The sequence below is a fragment of the Sphaeramia orbicularis genome, chromosome 7 (genome assembly GCF_902148855.1).
Source record: "Sphaeramia orbicularis chromosome 7, fSphaOr1.1, whole genome shotgun sequence".
NCBI lineage: Eukaryota > Metazoa > Chordata > Actinopteri > Kurtiformes > Apogonidae > Sphaeramia > Sphaeramia orbicularis.
In genome coordinates this window covers 22704296-22726648 of record NC_043963.1, presented here as the reverse complement: position 1 = coordinate 22726648, position 22353 = coordinate 22704296, and the positions used below count along the sequence as shown (strand labels likewise).

At 37.3% G+C, this 22353-nt stretch overlaps 2 protein-coding genes across 5 annotated transcripts; one reads left to right on the top strand and one right to left on the bottom strand.

Annotated features, from left to right (window-relative positions):
- Positions 1-1247: 1247 nt before the first annotated feature.
- fam43b (family with sequence similarity 43 member B) lies at positions 1248-3623 on the bottom strand. The gene has a single exon (XM_030139085.1). It carries the CDS (start codon positions 3408-3410, stop codon positions 2382-2384), a length of 1029 nt encoding a protein of 342 aa, XP_029994945.1. The 5' UTR covers positions 3411-3623; the 3' UTR covers positions 1248-2381.
- mul1 (mitochondrial E3 ubiquitin protein ligase 1) lies at positions 3457-22324 on the top strand. 4 transcript variants are annotated; one of them, XM_030139084.1, is made up of 5 exons: positions 3457-3462; positions 20158-20288; positions 20366-20453; positions 20558-20678; positions 20803-22324. In XM_030139084.1, the coding sequence occupies exons 2-5, from the start codon at positions 20169-20171 to the stop codon at positions 21530-21532; spliced, it is 1059 nt and encodes a 352-aa protein (XP_029994944.1). In that variant the 5' UTR covers positions 3457-3462; positions 20158-20168; the 3' UTR covers positions 21533-22324. The 4 variants fall into 4 exon arrangements, with proteins under 4 accessions (XP_029994944.1, XP_029994941.1, XP_029994943.1 ...); XM_030139081.1 differs by lacking the exon at positions 3457-3462 and adding an exon at positions 19459-19529 and having other exon boundaries at positions 20156-20288; XM_030139083.1 differs by lacking the exon at positions 3457-3462 and adding an exon at positions 19565-19584 and having other exon boundaries at positions 20156-20288.
- Positions 22325-22353: the final 29 nt, after the last annotated feature.

The following is a 22353-nucleotide window of genomic DNA, read 5'->3' as shown; positions in this document are numbered from 1 at the left end:
TTTGTTTGTTTGTTTTTTTTTTGATAGTTTATAAAAGTAAGTATTTTCATAATTTAATGGTTTTTTTTTTTACAGTAAAACAGACAAAAATTTGGAGTTGTCATTATTTATAGGTTATTATGTTATTATTTTTCTGGTTCGGCCCACTGCAGATCAAATTTAGCTGCATATGGCCCCTGAACTAAAATGAGTTTGACACCCCTGTAATAGACTAACAATAAAAGCAAGGAATGTTTTAAAATTCTGCAGGTATCCTCACTAGATTTGCAGCAAGGACACAGTGAGTCCTTTATTTTCTATCTTCTGATGTATTTCAGGGAGAAAAATATATCGATCCCATGTTCCGGCTGAAAGTACCTGTTCAGAACAATTAATCTCCTTAATTTAAAGCAAATAACTCAAAATGATTTTATGTTCTGACACATAAACACAACACCTTCTGTTCTTCTGTTCTTCAAAAGCTGAATTCCTGATCAGTTGGCTTTTGATGTTATATAAGACAAAGTGAATTTATGAACAGTACAAACATTAATATTTTCAAAGAGCATTTTTTCATTTATTGCAATGCAATGCAATACTGTGATGGTATATATAAACCATAAAAAATTAATCATTCAATGAAAAAAAAAAAAAAAAAAAATGATGGTGATTGGGGACCAGCCAACTGCAGGAAACCACATCTCCAATACAGCATATGTACATAAATGCTTGATTGGAACATCATGCGTTGGTGTTGTGTGACACAGTTTAAAGCCTCTGTCATCACTAAAATGGCTGATGTTAACAGTAAAATACTCGATGGCGGCGTCAAAGTCCCGGTTTCTCGTGTTTGGATCAGCCGATTTTGTCAAAGGCCGACAGCAGACCTGCAGAGGAAGGTGCTTTATGTTCATTTCCTGAACAACTCAATCCGTTGATTAATCGCCCCACTCTGAGTAAAGGGCTGAGAAGCCAGTACAAGGCCGACAGAAATGTATCAAATCACATTAATGAGACCGCCTGCCAATTTGAAGTTGACACTGTCTTTTCATGTGAGGAAGTAAAAGAAAAGCGCCTATTGAAGATTTATGGCTCAGGAAGCAGACTGTAAATATGTTGTTTCTTTGCTCTTTGAAGCGTAGGTTAGACAAATTTTCATATCTGAAACATGCAAATCACCACCAGTGGAATGCAGAGTTAGATTCATTTGAATAATCTGACTGAATACAGAAATATCCTCCCTTTGAGATTGAAGAAGGAAATAGAAAGGAAAGTGAGGGTAATTTTTATTAGTCATATCTTGAAAATAAATATTTAAATAGATTCATCTCATAATAATCACAATGCATCTTTAGACAGGAGCACAGATATTATCAACAGGAAGTCATATCCAAAACATTTTGTGTTAAATTACTAGACTTCATCTGCATTTTTGCAAGGGCTCATGTGGAAAAACTGCAATAGCAAAACTTGGCTAAAAAGGACCACGGCAATGACAGATTGATCTGTTTTGTGTTTAGACTGCAATAGGTGTAGGAAAAAAATGTATTACATAAATGAGGCGTTGCTGCGTGAAGAGTGTGTGCGTCTGTCTGCTAACACATTTATCACAGTGTTCATTTTAAAAGCAGAAGGATCAGAGATGTCCATGAAAAAAGACAAAAGCCCAGCGCGAAAGGTTACTGCTGACATGTCATGCATAAATGATAAGGACCGTAACGAATGGCGGCAATAAACACGTCGACTCAATGGCTTGCTTCCTAAAATATAGCCTTTTTCATTAGTCGGCTGTGATCATTAGTAAAACAGTAATAAACTTCGGTAAACTCCTTCGTGTGATTGTAAGCATCAGAAAGGTCAGCTGGGAACAATTTCAATGAGGATTGTCTCATCAGAAAAAAAATTACACAAATTTACAAAGAACCTCCCTGAAGAATTTTACAGTTCAATCCAAAAAATGTCCCTGCTAGCAAACACAGCTTTTATAATACTCACAAAAATAAGAGCTAGAGGGTTAATAAACACGTCCTGGATCATGTTGTGATCAATATATGACCTACATGATGTCACCGTCAGCGCTCTTGTGGTTTTTTTTTCGAAAACATCATTGTTCGTCATTGTGCTATCGTTAGTCTGTGCATCACCAGCCCTCTTTGTAAACACGCAGTTAACCAAACTGCTAGAGTCCAATCTGGCAAACCGGTGTCTGAGCCATCTGGTCAGAAGAGAAATTACTCCCACAGAAAGCTCATCTGCCGTTTCTCTGCCTCCTGCTTGTAGGAGAAGTTTCTGGTAAACACTTCACATTACATTGACAGGGGGGCCTGAGTGGGGTACCAGTCAAGGGCAAATGGAGGAATGTGTTACTGTAGCGTTGCAGAGTCACTGAAACTGCACGATAGTCACACCAGAGAGGTGATAAAAGTAAACGTGTTGTTGTTGCTGTCGCTGACAAAGTTGATTTGGCACTGCTCCAGTCTGGCAATATCCCCAAGGTCCAGCTCTGACAATAACTGAGTCGGGTCTGTGTTTGTTGTTAAAACCTTCTGTTTCTCCTGCTGCTCTTGGTGTTTCTCTACATCCTCTTGCTTCTGTGATCCTTTTACGTCTGTGTTTCCATTGCTACTGTTGCCCTCCTCCTCCACCTCCTCCTCCTCCTCCTCTTCCTCTGTGATGGAGCAGAGGCGGGTGGTACTCCCTGGGTTGTCGGCAGGCGGTCTATAGTGGCACTGCCCGTTCAACAGCCTCCTCAGTGGCATCAGGGGCACTGCCTCCTCACCCAGAAGCTGCTGCTGGCAGTGCCGGAAATCACTCTGACGCTTCAGCCGTTTGAACTCACTGAAGGCGGACGTGGCGTTCTGGTACAGGCTGTGGGCGATGGCCTGGGCCTTCTCCGACTTACTGACCAGAACAGCGTGACACCGAAGGACCACTGCCATGTTCTTGACCTGGTGCCTGTAGATCCAGGCCAGGATCTTGGGCCGACACGGGTCAGCAGCACAGTAAGTGATTCTGTTCAGAGAGTAAAGATGGATGGGTTTCTTTTTCCCAGATTTGTCAGCGCTCATCCGAATGCCTTGTGGCCCCACCGTTAACCTCATCTTGACACTCTGCTCCCCATAGTTGCTCCTCGCCCATATTTTGGCCACCGCCTCCTGCGTGCAACCATCTCCCTTAGCTGTAATGGTAACAACACTTCCCAGGTAGCGCACATTGTAAACAGGATCCTCTTTGTTCAGTTCCACCTTTTGGCGTTTGGTGTGGAAGATACTGCCCACCCAGTCGAAGGGGCAGTCAGGCAGCAAGTCAGGACAGGAGCGCAGTAGAGAGGAGAGGATGGAGTGGTAAGTCAGTCCAGTTCCCAAGCTCTTGGGTTTACTCTTGGCCTCATCTTCCACCAGAACAAACTTATTCCGTCTCCAGGGCAGCATTGTGCAGGAGGAGTTGGAGCGAGTCAGCCCCTCTGCCGCTACGTTTGCTCTTGTCAGTTTTGGAAAAGAGTAGGAAAGCCGGTGCGTGCAAGAGAGAAAAAGAGGCTGCTCTACGAAGCACAGAGAGAGACTGAGAGCTGCGAGCCTCAGCCAGTCTGTTCCACTGCTCGCTCCTCCTTCCTCTCCACCTCCTCTTTCTTTTCTGTTGTCTGCATCATGCAGCGCTGATCAGTGCAGGAGCCTTAGCCCAGCGCTCAGGCACCCTCAACCCCCTCCCCGCCTCGTTGTTTTGCTTCCAAATGGCTCCCGACCAAAGCATTATTTATCCGTCCAGCCTTGCACTGAGGTATCACTATATTTACGCCTCTTGTAAACCTTGTAAAACCAGAGGAAGAAGCTACTTTGCCTAGTCATTCCCTCTCAGGGGACTTATATGACCTCTTGTTAATGTTGGAACAAAAGTCACCACATTCCATGCGATGTAATTAATCCCACTTGTTTGGAATGCTAACTGAATGTGTACATCAATAGGAGGATCTTGTTGCTATATTATATGTGAGGATAAAAGATGGTCAGGTTGTCTTAGAGTCCCTGACGCCTTAAAGTGATTCTTTTACAGACTGAACACAATGTTTTCAGGCTGTGTGGGATGAGTCACAGCCACTTAAAATGAAAGCACAAACCCACAACGTAATGCGACAGCCAAACAGCTGTATGCTGGAAACCAATTTTGGAAAAATTACACAAATTGCCAGAAATGGATCCCCTAATTTAGAAAGTCAGAGAGGTGAGAGTGTCGAACAAGCTCAGAATATTGATGTACTTTGACTGATGTATTTACAGGTGTTTTATTACATGCTCTAACAAGGAAAAGCAACCATAAATCTGTAGTAGTCTGTTTAGAGACAGGTTTACAAGTGTGATTAGCACAACACACACTAAGACACTCTTTTAATATGAACTGCATGTGGAACAGCACAGTAAAATGGACCACTTTTTTAACAGGTTTTCATCAGAGATACCAGCAGAGTCAAGGATATGTTCGACACAATACAATAATTCAGACATGACTGTGCAAAATGTCTTTATAAATGAAAGAACCTTGTAAACATTTGTCCTGTATTGTAAATGCTTTGTATATGAATTGTGTGAGTATCCAGCTTGCTCTAAAAGGGGCAATTCTGATGCACTGAATCAAATTTGTATCATTCGTGTCTGTCACCGAGACAGCCAAGAAGCACAGACTGAATTGTCATGTGTAGATTAACTTCTCCTCCGAGGAAAATGACTCGGGTGAAAAGGAAGTTAGTTACTGTGGCAACATTGGAAAATAAATGTCGTTCTCTCGACCCTGGTGTGTGCTGTGAATGAAAGAAAATGGTGACAAGAAAAATAAATGGAACTGCTTTGGAGGCAGTATCTCATGTGAAGATGGGATTTATTTCAATTATTAATGAGAAAGAATGAGTATGAGTTCGGAACTTTTATGCATTCGCTCATCTTATCTGCTTCCTCTCTTTAAAATCACATTTGGCGTAGGACTGAAACAAGCTTCCTCATAAAGCTCAGATTATGTCAGAGGATATGTTACCAAATTTAAGGTTTGCAAAATGTATAAGACACAAGTTTGTAGAAATGATTGAGTCTTTTGCTCCTCTTAACCCATAAAGACCCTAAATGAATTACTCTCTCTATTTAACCTTTCTTCAATTATTTATCACCATTTATTATAATATTATCCTCTGTATTTTGTGTTTTTTCAGTGAAAATTATGTATTTTCCTATATTTAATTCACTGATCATGTAGATGTTCATAAAAGCTCAGATTAAAGTTGAGGGTTGTTATATAAAAAACAGTGACTTTTCTCAATATAATCGATCATTAACTGAACATGAACCCAGTGTCTCCATCCACTGTCATTGATCAGATTCCATGGGTTTTACTGGTGGATCAATGATGTAGACCAGAGGTGTCAAACATGTGGCCCGGGGGCCAAATCCAGCCCGCCAAAGGGTTCAATCCAGCCCGTGGGATGAATTTGTGAAATACAAAAACTACACTGAAGATATTAACAATCAAGGATGTTAAAATAATTGTAAGTCAATTAATTCTAAAGTGGATCAGACCAGTAAAATACTATCACAATAAACTATAAATAATGAAAACTGCAAATTTGTCTCTTTGTTTTAATGTAAAAAATGTAAAATTACACAAAAATGTTCACATTTACAGACTAGTCTTTTACAAAAAAAAAAAAAAAAGTGAATATCTGAAATCTCTTAAGAGAAGTATGTAGAATTTTAATAATATTCTCCCTGTTATTTAATGTTTGGTGTATTTGTAGATCCAGTGTGATCTGTAAGTTGTGATTCATATGTATAAATGATAAACTAAGGCATAATATTGTTAAAATTGTACTTAATTTTCGTAAGAATTTTCAGGTTCATATTTGTTCATGTTATGTTCAAGTACAATTCGTAGATGTAAGCCTTTTAATTATGGAATTTTAAGTGTATTTTTGCGTGTAGTGTAGGATTTTTGAGCATATTAAAGTGTATTTTTGTGTGTTGTGTAGGATTTTTGAGCATAATTAAGTATATTTTTGCATGTATTGTAGGATTTTTGAGCATAATGAAGTGTATTTTTGCATGTATTGTAGGATATTTAAGCATATTTAAGTGTATTTTTGCATGTATTGTAGGATTTTTGAGCATAATTAAGTGTATTTTTGCGTGTTGTGTAGGATTTTTGAGCATATTTAAATATATTTTTCCGTGTATTGTAGGATTTTTGAGCATAATTAAGTGTATTTTTGCATGTATTGTAGGATATTTAAGCATATTTAAGTGTATTTTTGCATGTATTGTAGGATTTTTGAGCATAATTAAGTGTATTTTTGCATGCTGTGTAGGATTTTTGAGCATATTTAAATATATTTTTGCGTGTATTGTAGGATTTTTGAGCATAATTAAGTGTATTTTTGCGTGTATTGTAGGATTTTTGAGCACAATTAAGTGTATTTTTGCATGTATTGTAGGATATCTAAGCATATTTATGTGTATTTTTTGTTTTACGGAATTTACTTTTTTCACTCTAAAGTTCTTATCCTATTGTTTATATTACTTTACTGCTCCGGCCCACTTTATATCATATTAGGCTGGATGTGGCCCCTGAACTAAAATGAGTTTGACATCCCTGATGTAGACGATTACCATATTTCCACGTTCACTACAGAACCTCTGAATGTCCAAATGGGTCATATCTGATGACCATGAAAAGATGACAAACTGGATTTTACACCAATTATTTACACAGATTGATGCATTTAGTGGATCAACAGGTTTTGAACAATTTACATCAGTAGATGGTTTTGGTGGATGGTGGATGGTGAATGTTTGCGTCTTTATGGGTTAAAGTTGGATGTGTGATGAATAAGAAGTGGGCTAATAATGATGATCATCCTGATCTAGGATGAGCTGATGTCTTCTGGAGTTCTCAAAGACAGCGTGATGGAGGGGCTTTATGCAAACATCTGTCGTTTCATAAATCACCTTTGCTACGTACGATAGCTCATCTCTAACCATAGAAGATTAACGCAGGCCCTGATATCCCAAATTGAAAAAATCCATCATGGTTTGGCCTTTACAGAAATGGATGTGTGTATTCAGTATTGACTTATCTGCCATCCGAGTTATCAGCCTGCATAAGGGGTCTGTTCAGTGGAATTACAAAACGTCTCCACTCTGTGCACTGTTACATGTCCGGTCTTTTTTATCTCCTCCTGGCAGAGTAGTCGTTGCCTGTCTCTGCTGTAAAGTCTTGTCAACTATAAATTGTGGATGCAGTTAAACCAGCTTGCTCCAGAGAAATGGCTGCATCCAATGGATTTTATTGGTAAAGGTAAAGAAATGTGCACAAGTTCTTCAAACTGGAGCTCAACTTTAGTGAACTTTGACAGTCACCCAACTGTCAGCACAGACTTCATAAGAAGATTAATGAAGCTAGTGTGGAATTTTTTTCATGAAGATAGATATTGTTTGCAGACAGTTGGAGTTTTAGGTGTTTTATTTTTAGACATACTGTGCTTTTTTTCCCCGACAACTCATGTTTCATTTGTTTAACCCTTTCGTGCATGAATGATGAGAGCCTTAGTCAAGATTTTTTTTTTCTGAATGTTTTTATTCCTCTAGGCTAGGGGTGTCAAACATGCGGCCCGGGGGCCAAATGCGGCCCGCCAAAGGGTCCAGTTTGGCCCCTGGGAGGTTTTTGCCAAGTGCAAAAAATTCCACAGTCTTGAATTGAATTAAGCAAAAAAAAAAAAAAGTAGCTTGAATTAAGGAAAAAAATCTTGAATTAAGCCAAAAAAAAAAATCTTCAATTAAGTAAAAAAAAATCTTGAATTAAGCCAAAAAAAATATTGAATTAAGCCCCCCCCAAAAAAACAAATCAATTAAGTAAAAAAAAATCTTCAATAAAGCAAAAAAAACATCTTCAGTTAAGTAAAAAAATCTTCAATTAAGCCAAAAAAAAATCTCAAATTTAGCAAAAAATCTTGAATTAAGTCAAAAAAAAAAAATCTTCAATTAAGTAAAAAAAAAAATCTTGAATTAAGCCAAAAAAAACTTCAATTAATTAAAAAAAAATCTTGAATTAAGCCAAAAAACATCCAGAATTAACAACTTAATTTTTTTTCTTTGTTTTAGTACAAAAAAATAACATTAAATTATGAAAGTATTTACATTTACAAACCATCCTGTAACACTAAAATGTGAAAAACCTGAACAAATATGAACAACCTGAAATGTCTAAAGAAAATTTTGCACAATTTTAATATTTTTTTCTGCCTGTTCCTCAGTGTTTAGTGTCTTTGTAGATCTGATCCATAATGCAATTGGAGAAATGATAAGTTGAGGAATAATGTTGTTAAAATTGCACTAAATTTTCCTTATGTTTTTAAATTTAAATTTCAGTTTTTTCAGTTTCAGTTTTTTTTGTTTTGGATAGTTTATAAAAGTAAGTATTTTCATAATTTAATGGGGTTTTTTTTTTTACACTAAAACAAAGACAAAAATTTGGAGTTGCCATTATTTACAGGTTATTATGTTATTATTTTTCTGGTTCGGCACATTGCAGATCAAATTTAGCTGAATATGGCCCCTGAACTAAAATGAGTTTGACACCCCTGCTCTAGGCATTAAAAAAACAAAGCAATTGATTTCTTTTTTTTTTTTTTTTTTTTATGAACCTATTTTTATGGAGTCACAAAAATGTCCACTCACCTGGACACCATTTGTTTAATTTTTTTTTTCATTGTTTTTATTGCAATTTTTTGTTTTCCATTCAACAAAACAGTGTCTTCTAAAGACTAGACACAAAACAAAACATACACGACAGCTCTTACTTTGGAAATAAAAATACAAACACATAGCTTAATACAGACGGTGGTAGGTCAGACTTACAATGTATGGTAGTTACATTTATAAATATCATTTAAGTGCGCAACAGTGCTTTAAATAGAGTAGAAGAGAGGTCCGGTCCAATATAGTCCAGAAATGGGCGCCACACTCTGTAGAACTGATCTACACTGTTATGTATGATAATGATAAGGGGGGATCAGTTTAATATTTGAGGCAAAGAAATGTATTTACTGATATACTGTGTGAAAACTATTAAAAAAAACATTTTTAATGCAGCTAATCTGATGTTTTTTCGCATTTTAACATACACTAATATTAGTCATTACTCACTCGAAAAAAAAAAACCAATACGACATTTTTGTTAAAAAAAAAAAAAAGTGTTAATTACAGTCTAATAATAATTACAAGCAACTGATTTACACCCAAACATGTTAGTGCAGATCAGGTTTATCAAGAACAGTAAAGTTACAGTAATGATATGAATTGCAGCATATGGGATGGTGCTGTGTTGGCTGATATGGAACTAAAACAACAAAGCTAATGAATATACAAGCGAACAGCTGTAGAATAACTGTCCACTGGAGTGACCACTATGCATGAAAGGGTTAAAGAACTACAGGAGGAGTTCACTGAAGGCGGATATTGTAATTACTGGCTGTTCTTTGGAACTAATGTGGATGAAAAACATGCAGAAAATATACAACTGCATCATCATTAAGTCTCCTCTAGAAACATGTGAAAGTATGAAAAATAGTTCTCCCGATTTTAAAGGCACAAACGCTTTTCCACCTCCAGTGTTGACTCCTTATTTGTCCTCATTTCCTGTAAAACTAACTCTCCTCTCCTCCCTCTCTTGAAGTATTTCACATGCAGATCTGTTATCAGTTCAACCCAGAGTGCAGGATGTTATCAGCAAAAAGCAATTCCCTTTACCAAAGTGACACCCCTTCCTCCACACCTTAAATTTTTTTGTCCTTATCCCAAGTTCCTGTACCTTGTTCCTGAAGACATCCTTTCATCCAGGTCAGTATAAGGTACATATTTCTGTCTTGCAGGGCAGCCAAATTGAATTGGGCTCTCTCTTCATCACACTACACTTATCCAGTGCAGTGTAATCAATGAGAGGGGCATGGCAGAGACGGTCCCAGCTCTTAGCCGGCTGATTTATGGCTGTACGTGACGGCAGCAGCGAGGCAGCCCTGAACATGGGAAAGAACAAGTGAAAAGTGATAATGATAGAAAGGGAATCTGTGTTTCTCATATATCAGATTGCAACCGTAATTAACATGCCAACAACCTTTATATAGAGAAGAGGAAAAAAAAAACAAAAAAACAAAAACGTGAAGTGGAGCAGAAAACAGTAGCATCAAACACTTTTCTTTTCTTTGTTTACAAAAAGGCAATGCACGTGCCTCAAGGGATGTAAATCAATATTATCTCATTCTCATACTATCAGTATAGGCTTGACTGGATACATAATGCTGTTCAAGTGAGTCATAGGTTAATGAACAGGGAGAGTGCAGGATATTAGATGCAGGAGTCTCATTTCATCCTTTAATCAGGAGAAAATACAGTCACAAGAGACCTCCAGGCTAACTCCCTCTCATTTACTCCTGTATTATACCATGGGGAAAGTGCTGCATAGCAGTAGGTGATATATCCGTTTCCGTGTGAGGTCAAAGATAAATAAGAGCCAATTAGTGCATCATATACAGCTTAAGGTATTATGTATGATGTGGTAAGTGCTGTTTTGAAGCGCAGCCGTGACTGAGTATAATGAGGTATGAAAACCATAATTATGTAAAAACTGATCCTTTTTTCAGACGATAGTTGACAGGCAAAAAATTATATTGTGGCTTTTCCCCTAAAGTTTGCAAAATGAAGGTGAATTAGATCATTTGGCTGATGACCTTGGTTAGTTGCGCATATTTTGACTTATTTTAGCAGGTGTTACTGTTGGTATAGATAGACAGTCGCGAAAAAAATGATTAGACCATCAAAAGTCATCAAAAAGAACGGTTATGCAATCAAATAGTAACTCCTGTGTGTATCATGTGACTAAAACAGACAGGAAAGAAAACATGGAATGCCTAAAAGCATTGTTTTTGTCAGTACAATGCCAAAGCTATTGATGGTTATTATCAAGAAAATGGTTAGATATCAGCTCTGAAATGAAACTCTTATGAGCTATTTTTGTTGTTATCATTATATTTGTCCAAACAAATTACCTTTAGTTGCACCAGGCATTAAAATGAACAAGAAATTGAAGAAAACAAGGGTTGTCTAATAATTTTTTCTGCAGCTGCATTTTTACCTCCGCCACGGAGGTTCTGTTTTTGCTGGTGTCGGTTTGTCTGTCTGTTTGTCCGTGTGCAAGATAACTCAAAAAGTTATGGACGGATTTGGATGAAAATTTCAGGAAATGTTGATACTGGCACAAGGAACAAATGATTAAATTTTGGTGATGATCGGGGGGGGGGGGACTGATCTGCCTTAGCGGAGGTCTGAGGTCTCTGAGTGCTTTTCTAGTTTATTTATTTTACCTTTATTTAACCAGGAAGTCCCATTGAGATTAGGAATCTCTTTTGCAAGAGAGACTTGGCCAAGGTAGCAGCCATACAAAGTCCAAACAACATAAAACACATATATGAACAATATACACATATGCATATAAATATACACAGTGAACAATAAAACACAATAACAACTATTCAACCATAATGGCATCAAGAAAAACAGTGACATTCTTCCTTCACTGCGTTCTCCATGATACTTTTAAAATCATTAATAGAAATGAATGTATGCAGTCTTACAGTTTTTTGAAGATTATTCCACGACCATGGGGCCTGGTAGGAAAATACTGATATATATATATATATATATATATATATATATATATATATGGATAGATAGATAGATAGATAGATAGATAGATAGATAGATAGATAGATAGATAGATAGATAGATAGATAGATAGAAAACAGAGGTTGACCGATATGGGTTTTTCTAAGGCTGATGCTGTTTTTTTTTAAATTTGGTCTGATATCTACAGCCGATATTTGAGGTCGATATTTATGGTAATCTGTACATTGTCCAAGATGACTACACAATATGGACAAAAAATACTGGTGCACATCACACCTACAGTTTACAGGACTTCCCATTCTTATTAATTTGAAGTTTTTTATGGTAAAAACATTCATATTGGTGTTAATTATCGTAAATAATGTCAAATCACTAGGAATCATAGGAAACTATGAGCCTGAGTTTAAGAACCCTGGTGGTTTAGAGACATTATTTATGGTCAGAATGTGATCAAATTTTCTGTGTTTGAGTCCCTTACATATAATCAGATTGACGACATGGACATACGCAGACACTATACAATGTGTACCTAATGTGCCCAGTTATTAAAAAAAACACCCCAGCTGTCATTCTTCTGACAGTTCAGCATCAAGAGGACACATATGATGTTCTCCTCACCTCTCGTGCTCCTCCCGTAAAGCTGCTGTCTCCATCTGCTGTCCCTATTTCTGTCTGTCTGTGAACCACGTGAACGTGTGGCGGTCGAACTGAAGTCATTATGTGTCTGACAAAAGTAAAGCAGAAAGGAAATGGGTAGTCGATGTGGGCGGGGAGGGGGGCAGTGGTTCCATGAGGGAGAGAAAACAAGGTGACTAATGTTGAATTGTAGCCCCGAGGACAATTCTGTTATTTCGTTGGGGTAGAAAACAAGGTTGCACCTTTTTCTCTCAGTAGCCAGCGTCAGATTCTTGTAGGCTAATCATTCACGTGTCAGGTTGAATATGTCAGAGCGATTTAGCCGCAGGAGTTTTCTGTGGCAGCTATTCTTGGTACATTATAAGTTTTTGATGCAAAAGTTGTAATTCAGTTGGATTCTTTGTAAACAGAACTCAGTAGCATGAAATATTCTGCAACTAGTGAATAAAAATAATTGGAGGTACAGATTTTTGGGGGGGTTTATGCACATAATTTAACCCATAAAGACCCAGTGCTACTTTTGTGACTGGTCCTAAATGAATTTGTCTGTAGAGTTAACCTTTTATTATAATTTATTGTAATATTATCCTCTGTATTTTGCATTTTTTCAGTGAGAATCATGTATTTTCACATATTTAATGAACTAATCATGTAGATGTTCATAAAAGCTCAGATTAAACTTAAGGGTTATTATATCAGAAACAGAGAAAAGTGAAGAAAAATGACTTTTTTCCGTAAAATATGCCATTAACTAAACATAAACCAATCAAATTCCATGGGTTTTACTGGTGAATCAACGTTGTAGAAGATGACAGCGTTTCCACGTTCATTACGGAGGCTCTGAACGTCCAAAAAAGACACATAAGATGCTGTTGAAAAGCTGAAAAACTGCATTTTAAAAGAATTATTTACATGTAGTGATAGGGTTAGTGGATCAACAGGTATTGAACATGTTTGATCGGTAGATGCTTTTGGTTGCTAGTGGCTGTTTGGGTCTTTATGGGTTAATACAGTGGTTCCCATACTTTTTTGGCCTGTGACTCCACACATCACAAATTTCTGGTGACCCCAGACATTCAAAACAGATTTTTTTATTTATTTTTTTGGCTAAAATTAATTTGTTTGTGATCATATAATAGTTTGCTATACAATGTTGCAAATAAACGTTAACTTTAGGTGGCATTTAGGCTATATATATATATTATTATGGACGGAGGCAAAAAAGCCAGGTGTAGATTACTGCACAAAGTGAGAATTTGATTTTCCTTGGTCAGGATATGTACAGTCAGTCCAGCTCGTATTTACAAGACTGACAATTAATACTGAACAAACAATAACGCAAACTATGAATTATGAAAGAGCTGCAGCATCAGAAACCGACCACACTGAACATTTGAAAGATAAACAGTACCACAGTACTTCAGTTTCAGCTTCACAGTTTGTCATGTGTTTTATGTATTGTGATTGTCTGTCTCAACTCACCATATATGTTTTATTAGTAAGTTTGTTTTTTTTTTGTTTTATCAATTACTAGAAAATTCAAGTGACCCCATTTGAATTGAAAAACATCAGGTTAATACCTTCTTGCACAACTCACCAAAGCAAGTTCCTGAAGTTTGCTGAAACGGCAAAAACACAACTGAAATGACACAAATCACTGTAAGCCAAAAGTGGATGCATGCAAGCTTCAGACTGACTGTTCTCAAAAAAAAAAAAAAAGACTCTGAAGTCAGTATAAGGATGAAGTCTGGAATCAAAACAGGCATTAAGTGGCCAACAAAAGGCATTTAATGTGTTGTGTAGTGCTCCAAAAATACCATAAAAACAATAATAGTCAGCGTAGAGCAGTTCTATTTACACTAAAAACATCAACTGAACCTGGCTAATGGACTGGTTATTTGTTTTATAGCTCATTGGTACTTTAAAAATTATGTACTACTGAATTTTTAAAGCATCTAAAAGGGAATGAAAGCAGTCAAAGCGTTGTTTTGAGCATCTGGATGGGCTCACATTATTATTTCCATTATAAAGCCTTTATACTATATATCATCAACAACAGGGTGACAGAGGAACCATATTACCGGTATGTGATTTATTTACCATTTCTTAGAGGTGATTTTAAAAAGACTCAGTGTGAAACATGTTCCCTGCTTATTTTCATCTCACGTATTTATGTGCCTGTTTGTTTACTACTTATAACTTCTATGTTTCTTTCTCGCGTCAGTAAACATATACCGCACAAAGACAGAATAAAATAAATGCAAAGGCTATAACCCACAGAAATATGAGGGAGCGCCCATGGCCCACCTGGAGGCAATTGAGACTGTCTTGCCCTGAGATGACCTTCCCAGCTCATGGTTTAACCAACTCTGCATACAAATCACAGTTTCTTCACCAGTATTTTGTGGCAGACTGTAACTTTCACAATGACTGTATTTACAATATGACTATGCACATACAATTCCCATTATATTGCTGTAAATGTAAAATTATGAGTTTATATGAGTTTGGTACGACAGATGAATTAATCTAAACCCAAACAAGTGATTAAAGAGGTTTATTAACCCATAAAGACCCAGTATGACTTTTGTGTCAGTTCCCAAATTAATTTTTCTCTCTATTAAACCTTTCCTAAATGATTTATCATCATTTTATTATAACATTATCCTCTGCATTTTGCATTTTTTTCAGTGAAAATCATCTGTTTTCCTATATTTACTTCACTGATTATGTAGATGTTCGTCAAAGCTCAGATTAAAGTTGAAGGATATTAAATCAAAAGCAGAAAAAAACTGAATAAAAAGTGATTTTTTTTTTTTTTTTTTTTGCAAAATCTATCATTAACTGAAATAAACCCAGTGTCTCCATCCACTGTCATTTATCAAACTCCATGGGTTTTAACAGTGAATCAGTGTTTTAGAAGATCACAGTGTTTCCACGGTAACTACGGAGCCTCTGAACGTCCAAATGGGTCATATCTGATGACCATGAAAAGATGACAAACTGTATTTTACACCAATTATTTACATGGATTGATAGGATTAGTGGACGAACAGTGGTTAAACAGTGTAGATCAGTAGATAATTTGGTCTCCTGTGGTTGTTTGGATATTTACGGGTTAAATCATGACACTTTGACTAGACAATGATTTGATAATTTGAGATCTTGTGCTTACATTTGGATTAAGTCAAATTAAGACACTGGTTGGTGTCATACATCAAAAAAGAGTATGAGTCACTGAATGTATTAAAATGAATCCAGGTGATGAATCATTTTAAACCTGATTTTAATGGACCTGTTCCAGTGCATATTTACCATAATTGCATCATTAGCATGATATATTTCTTAGAGTTTGTTTTTGGTGTCTCAGAAAGCAAACGCTTTGGACACTTTTTCCCAGAAAAATAGAGGAATTAAAAAAAAAAACCAAACAAACAAAAGAATGATAGAATTGTCAGTCTGTGATGAATTTGTTTTAAGTTTTAATTTACTGAGGGAAGTCGATAGAAGTCAAAGAAAATATTTTTAAGGTTTTCACTGACCATTTTTTAAATTTTTTTTTATTTTTTTGGATTTTGGTGTTAAAAATAATGATGGGTCAACACAGTGGTGCAGTGGATAGCACTTGTGCCTCACAGCAAGAAGGTCCTGGGTTTGATTCCAACACCAGTCAATGGGGGGGGGGGGGGCTTTCTGTGTGGAGTTTGCATGTTCTCCCCATGTCTGTGTGGGTTCTCTCCAGGTACTCTGGCTTCCTCCCACCATCCAAACACATGCACTGTTAGATTAATTGGTTAATCTAAATTGCCCATAGGTGTGACTGTGAGAGTGTTTGTCTCTATACGTCAGCCCTGCGATGAAGTGGCGACATCTCAAGGTGTACCCCGCCTTTGCCTATAAGTAGCTGGAATAGGTTCCAGCGAGCCCCATGACCCTAGTGAGGATAAAGTGGGTTCAGAAAATGAATGAATGGTGATTCAGTCATTTATTTCTCCACGTGTTTCATCCTCTGGAGGGTCACAGAGAGGCTGGAGCGTATCTCAGCCATAGATAGGGAAAGGTGGAGTACAACCTTGATGTGTCACTAGTTCATCATACAGTTATATACACCCATCAGCCATAATATTACAGCCAGTGACAGGTGAAGAGGTCATAATTTGGTTTATCTCATTACAATGGGACCTGTCAGTAGATTGGATATATTAGGCAGCAAGTGAACATTTACCCCTCAAAGCTGATGTGTTGAAAACAGCAGAAAATGGACAAGAGTAGGGATCTGACCAACTTCAACAAGAGAGAAATTGTGATGATCAGCATCTCCAGATCATGTTGTTCATTTCCAGTGTAAAGTGGTTTGTACCTGCAAAAAGTATCTCAAGAACAACTGCATCTCAACCAACTGGGCATCTATGGGATCAGAACATTATCATCTAATATTGTGTAGGTTCTACTTTTTCCACAAAAACACTGACCCCACTCTGACCCGAGGACTAGACTCCATCAGACCTCTGAAGCTCTGCTGTGGTATCTGGACTGAGACGTTCCAGCAGATCCCTGAAGTCCTGGAAGTAGAGGTGGACCTCCATGGATCAGATTTATTCGTCCAACACATCCCACAGATGATCAACAGTGCTGATATTGGGATGTCCTTCCTTAGTCCATTGGTCAGTACTAACACCCAATAAGACCTGCAGATGTGGATCTGCTCTGACCCAGTCATCCCTGTTACAATATGGACCTGGTCAAAGTCACTCAGCTCCTTTTGTTGCTCATTTTTCTGCTTCCAACACATCAGCTTCGATGACTAAATATTTACTTTCTGCCTAATATCTCCAACCCAGTGAAACAAACCACTGTAAAGAAATAATCATTATTATTAACATTTCTCCTGTCAGTGGTCAGAATATTATGGCTGCTCAGTGTTTTCAGTGTTATAAAGTAATGCTGAAGTAATTTTCGAGCTGAGGATGCTAATTGTTGTACAACTCTCTGTCCATTCTTGCTGTTTGCAACAGTTAAGCTGCTCAACAGGCTATGGTCTGGTTCTCCTCTTCATGATGTTCATATGTTTTCCCTGAAATAAATATGGACTTCCTGGGGAAATATGTCAGTCTGATGGCAGCATATGTTCCTATACATTTTTGTATTCCTCATTGATGTTACCCTCATACATATGCAGGTCAGCTGTGTGGGCACTGGTGCAGCTCCAGACCATCACAAATGTTGCAGCTTTCACTGATAATGGTCTGGATGGTCTTTTTGATCTGTGGCTCATAGATGGTGGCATCTGTTTTTCCTGAGAAATATGGACTTGCCAGAGCACAACACTTTTGGTTCACAGATCCAGAGCTCAGCAGCATTTATTTTTATTTTTTTTTTAATTTTTTACAGTGACTCTTTAACAATACTTTACATCCAAAAAGAAGTAGGAAGAAGTCAAGCTTATATTGTCCTACCCTAATTTTACATGACTTGGTTTATCAGCTAATGTATACAGTCCATGTAAAGAATAGGTCAGTCATTAAATTACAGAAAAAGAGAACAAAGGATTACGTATGATCAATAACCATACTGTTATGCTCCTGTTCATTGTTTCTGTATTTCTAGAAAATAGTTGTTGTTTTTTTTACATCTTCTTAAATGTTATGATGTTTTGTTTTTTTTGTTTGTTGTTGTTTTTTATTTAGCTTTTTTGAGCAATGTAACAGTACATACAAAGATACAAAGAAGTGGAATTACAGTGCATACATTATACATTACCTTTTATATAATTTTTCCCCCATGCCCAAACCAACCCCAAGGCCCCTCGAGAAGGAGCAACGCTCAGCAGCATTTATACACATTTTATATAGGACTTCCTCCTTATATGAGTAACACAGATTGAGGATACTGTTTTCCAAAATACTCCAGAGCACATGCGACTGTATAGACATCAAAACTGTTTGATCACTCACTGAAATGAACCTGGACCACCTCAATCTTCTCACAATAATACGTAGTATTGATGGTAAAAGACCTAAATTTGTTGCAATTTGCAATGACAAATATTCATACTGAGATGACTGACTTCTGTCATGATGTTTGTCTTCAGTGCTTCACCTATTACCTGCTCCTTATAGCATCTTCTAGAATACTGTCACCTGAATATTCTACAAACGTAGTATTTGTCACCACTTTTTCTGAGTGTGTTGAGGGCATCAAAATCTAAACTGGGTTATATCTACAAAATACACTTCAGCTTGTCGATGAAAACACTGAAAATCTTTTCTTTGTTCTTTTGTCAGTCAAATAAAAGCTACAAATGAAATAACAAATAAGAGATTTCACTTTTGATAGAATTTCAGAAAATTTTACTTTTCAGGAATTGGGTTTTGAAATGTACTTTTTAGATTTTCAAACAAATATGTATTTTATGTATTCTCTGACATTTTTCAGTATGAGTTAATACATACTGCACAATAGTAACATTGCGTTTTAGAAACTGTGATCAAAATGTTTTTCACTTTGTGTGCTAATTTTATAAGTGGTAGGAGACAACAAATGAAACCTTTTGAGCTATTGCCATTATGCATATTGAGAAAACGTCCTCTGTGTAAAAGCAGCCTTTTATATAGAGGACATTCAGACATGTGAATAATAAGAGGTGGAGTGCAGCTGAGCGTGCACACAAAACACAGCCTGTGCTTTGTAAAGTTCACCGTCCTCTGTGAAAACACTGTAACTACTGCTTATTGTGACGCTGTCCCAGTTCAGTACTAAACTGTGTATGAGGCTTTATAGGGGATTTACTGTCAAAGGACTATTATGAGACATTTGCTGAATAATGAGGACAACAGGTTGTAGCTACATGTGTGGTTAAAGTATTTTCAAATGGTCAGAATCAACTTATGGATAAATGGATGAACCAATATAATGCTCTGTCTTTAGTCCATGTGTTGTAGTCAGAAGCCTAAATATATACAGTATGGCTTCATAATTCTGCTGTTATTGTTGTTTTATTGTAATTATTCCAATATAGAGAGTAGATAGTTCCATTTACATTGTTATATGCATATTTTCACTGTACATGTTGTCTTCACAGTCATGTATTGTTCCTATAAATTGTTCAATACTGACACCTGATGGCAGAGAGGGAAATTGCAGCTCTGTGTTTTCCTGGTGTTTATGGTTTGAGCTGAGTATCCGCAGCTGTTGTCAAAGGTTAGTTGACAGACGAACGACTGTTTATACCGGTTTGACGAACCTTGTCAGAGTGGTCAGTACAAAAGGATACAGGTTACAGAGTTTTGTGACACATTGGTTTAGCTTCAGTATGTTTTGTGGTTAAAACTTACTAGCTAAAGGACAGCTAGCAAGCAGCTAGCTAGCTAATTAAGCTAACCGAGCTAGTCAGGAAGTGATGAGGTACACGGAGCTAGTTAGTTTGCTCGGAAATTTAACTCTTATTTAGTTATATTTGAGGCTCTATTTTGAAGCTAAATGATGACCACACCTTTATAATAGTAGCTGTTGACTAATAAGGTCATATCATGTGAAATACATCTGTACCCGATGGCTGTCCATAAGAATGAAGGTCCTGTTAATTTAGCAATGTGTAGCTATCTTTTGTTTTTATATTATTAAAGTTTAATTCATGTCTTTTTTTCAAAGCTGTCACATTTCTTCACAGCCACCCCAGTTCAGAGTTTGTCTGCAGCTAGTGTTGTCATGTATATATTTTTTGAAATAACAGTAAACATCAGCAGTAACTGACGGATTACTCCCACTTAAGTGTAACTTGTCACTTTTGTTTTCGCTTTTTGCATATGTCGCTTTTTGTTTTTCAGAGCTGATCACAGGATGGACTCCAGTGGAAAACCCTCCACTGCACAGATCGTGGTGTTAGCCACCAGCTCAGCTCTAACAGCAATATTTTATTCAATTTACAAGAGCAGAGCCACAACTGTTGCCAGATTAAAGGTCAGACAGCAGCTTTCTTTATCATGTGAATCTGTTGTAGGTGGAACAAACCTGTTTCATTGAAGTTGTTTTCACAGGACGCCAAGAAAATATCCATTGACCAGGATCTGAAGAGCATCCTCTCTGAAACCCCAGGAAGATGTGTACCATATGCTGTCATAGAAGGTATGTTAGACCACCTTGAAAGAATATACAAGAATAAAAGTTACTGTGTTTGTAAAGTAAATAAACCAGTATGTGTGCTGTTGCTTATTCATTGCACTCTGCAGGTGTTGTGAGATCTGTGAAGGAAACGCTGAACAGCCAGTTTGTTGACAACTGCAAAGGAGTAATTGAAAGGCTGACCCTGAAAGAGAAAAAGATGGTGTGGAATCGCACCACTCATCTCTGGTAAGATCAGCAAAATTCATACTGAAAACATTATAAAGTTGGAATATCTTTTACAGCAGGATGAAGTTTTGGACCTATTACATTGAAGTGGCACAGTTTAACAAATGGAATTTATATTTAATAGGAATGACACGGAGAAAGTCATCCACCAACGCACCAACACTGTTCCCTTTGCCCTTGGGTCCCATGATGAAGACATTACTGCCACTGTGCGTGTTATACGCCCACTAGATGCTGCAGAGTTGGACTTAGAAACCACATACGAGAACTTTCATCCCACAGTCCAATCACTGTCCAATGTTATTGGCCACTTCATCAGCGGAGAGCGCCCCAAGGGCATTCACGAAACGGAGGAAATGCTGCGTTTGGGAGAGAACATCACAGGAGTTGGAGAGCTGGTTCTAGATAACAACCTGATCAAACTCCAACCTCCCAAGCAGGGCTTTTGTTTTTTTCTCAGCCGACTGGACTACGAATCCCTTCTGGGGAAGCAGGAGAGTAGTGTGAGACTGTGGAGGATTTTGACTATTGTCTTCGGTTTTGCTGCCTGTTCCACACTTCTCTTCATCCTGTGGAAGCGATACGTGCACCACAGGCAGAGCAAGAAGGAGAGGAGCATGCTTGAGGAGTTCAAAGAGCAGCAGAGGAAACGTATGCGTGAACTCAATATAGAAGAAACTGCCGTGTCCCCGACCAGCTGTACAGTCTGTCTGAGCCGGGAACGGTCCTGTGTGTTTCTAGAATGTGGTCATGTTTGTGCCTGTACTCAGTGCTATGAGGCTTTACCAGGGCCAAAGAAATGTCCCATCTGCAGGGCAGTGATAGACAGGGTGGTTCCCCTTTACAATAGTTAGTATGGGTGTTGTATTTTAAAAAGAAAAAAGAACTACAATAAACAGTCAGTATTGTACTATTATGGTATGCAAAAGCTGTCTGTTTAGGCTTCAAAGGGGTAATATCTTTTCATTTTGCACTATCTCTATATTTTTTCATTTCTGCAGAGTGATAAATAATAAGGGATCTCTGCTGAATCACTTAATTCCATTTCCCGCAGAATGTTTAAATCAGATTTGGAACCTGTAACTCATTTTTATAGAGAAAATGAAATCTCTTCTTTCATCTTGAGACAAAATGAGATCTGTCCTCAGACACTTACGCATATTGATAATCATATCTTTTCATAACTCTTTACATTCGATTTGGAAATGTGCAGATTGTTCTTGTCTGCTGTCTGCTTTGTCCTTTTTAAATATCATTCTTTGGTATTTAACATTGGCAGAACATATGGTTTATTTAAAGCTGTGTTTTGTGCGGCATAGACAAGGCCCAAAGAAAGGTGGCAACTTTTCTCTGTAATTGTATCACTTCTCTGACAGGTCGCCTCCTTGTTTTGGAGAGGGAGCGCGCTGACCCTGTCCTGTTATTTTTGACTTTGTTCTGGGTGTCTGCTAATGTAGAAATGTGGAGCAGGTGTTAAGGCTCTACAGATGTGCTGCCACAGGCTGACTGAACATGTAAAACTCATTAAAAAACACCACATTCAGCAGCGACATGTACAATATATAACGGCTATTGATTGTTGACCATTGACTTGAGAAAATTTGAAGTGGTGTTAATGTCATGGCAAATAAAATCATAAGTAGAAAGCCTGTGATGATTTTATGTTTTCAGTTAT

Coding starts and splice junctions, on each gene's coding strand:
- fam43b (XM_030139085.1), bottom strand. CDS start 3,410: ATGCTGCCCTGGAGACGGAATAAGTTTGTTCTGGTGGAAGATGAGGCC.
- mul1 (XM_030139084.1), top strand. CDS start 20,169: ATGGACTCCAGTGGAAAACCCTCCACTGCACAGATCGTGGTGTTAGCC. Junction 20,289..20,365: donor CAACTGTTGCCAGATTAAAG/GTCAGACAGCAG, acceptor TTGTTTTCACAG/GACGCCAAGAAAATATCCAT. Junction 20,454..20,557: donor ACCATATGCTGTCATAGAAG/GTATGTTAGACC, acceptor TGCACTCTGCAG/GTGTTGTGAGATCTGTGAAG.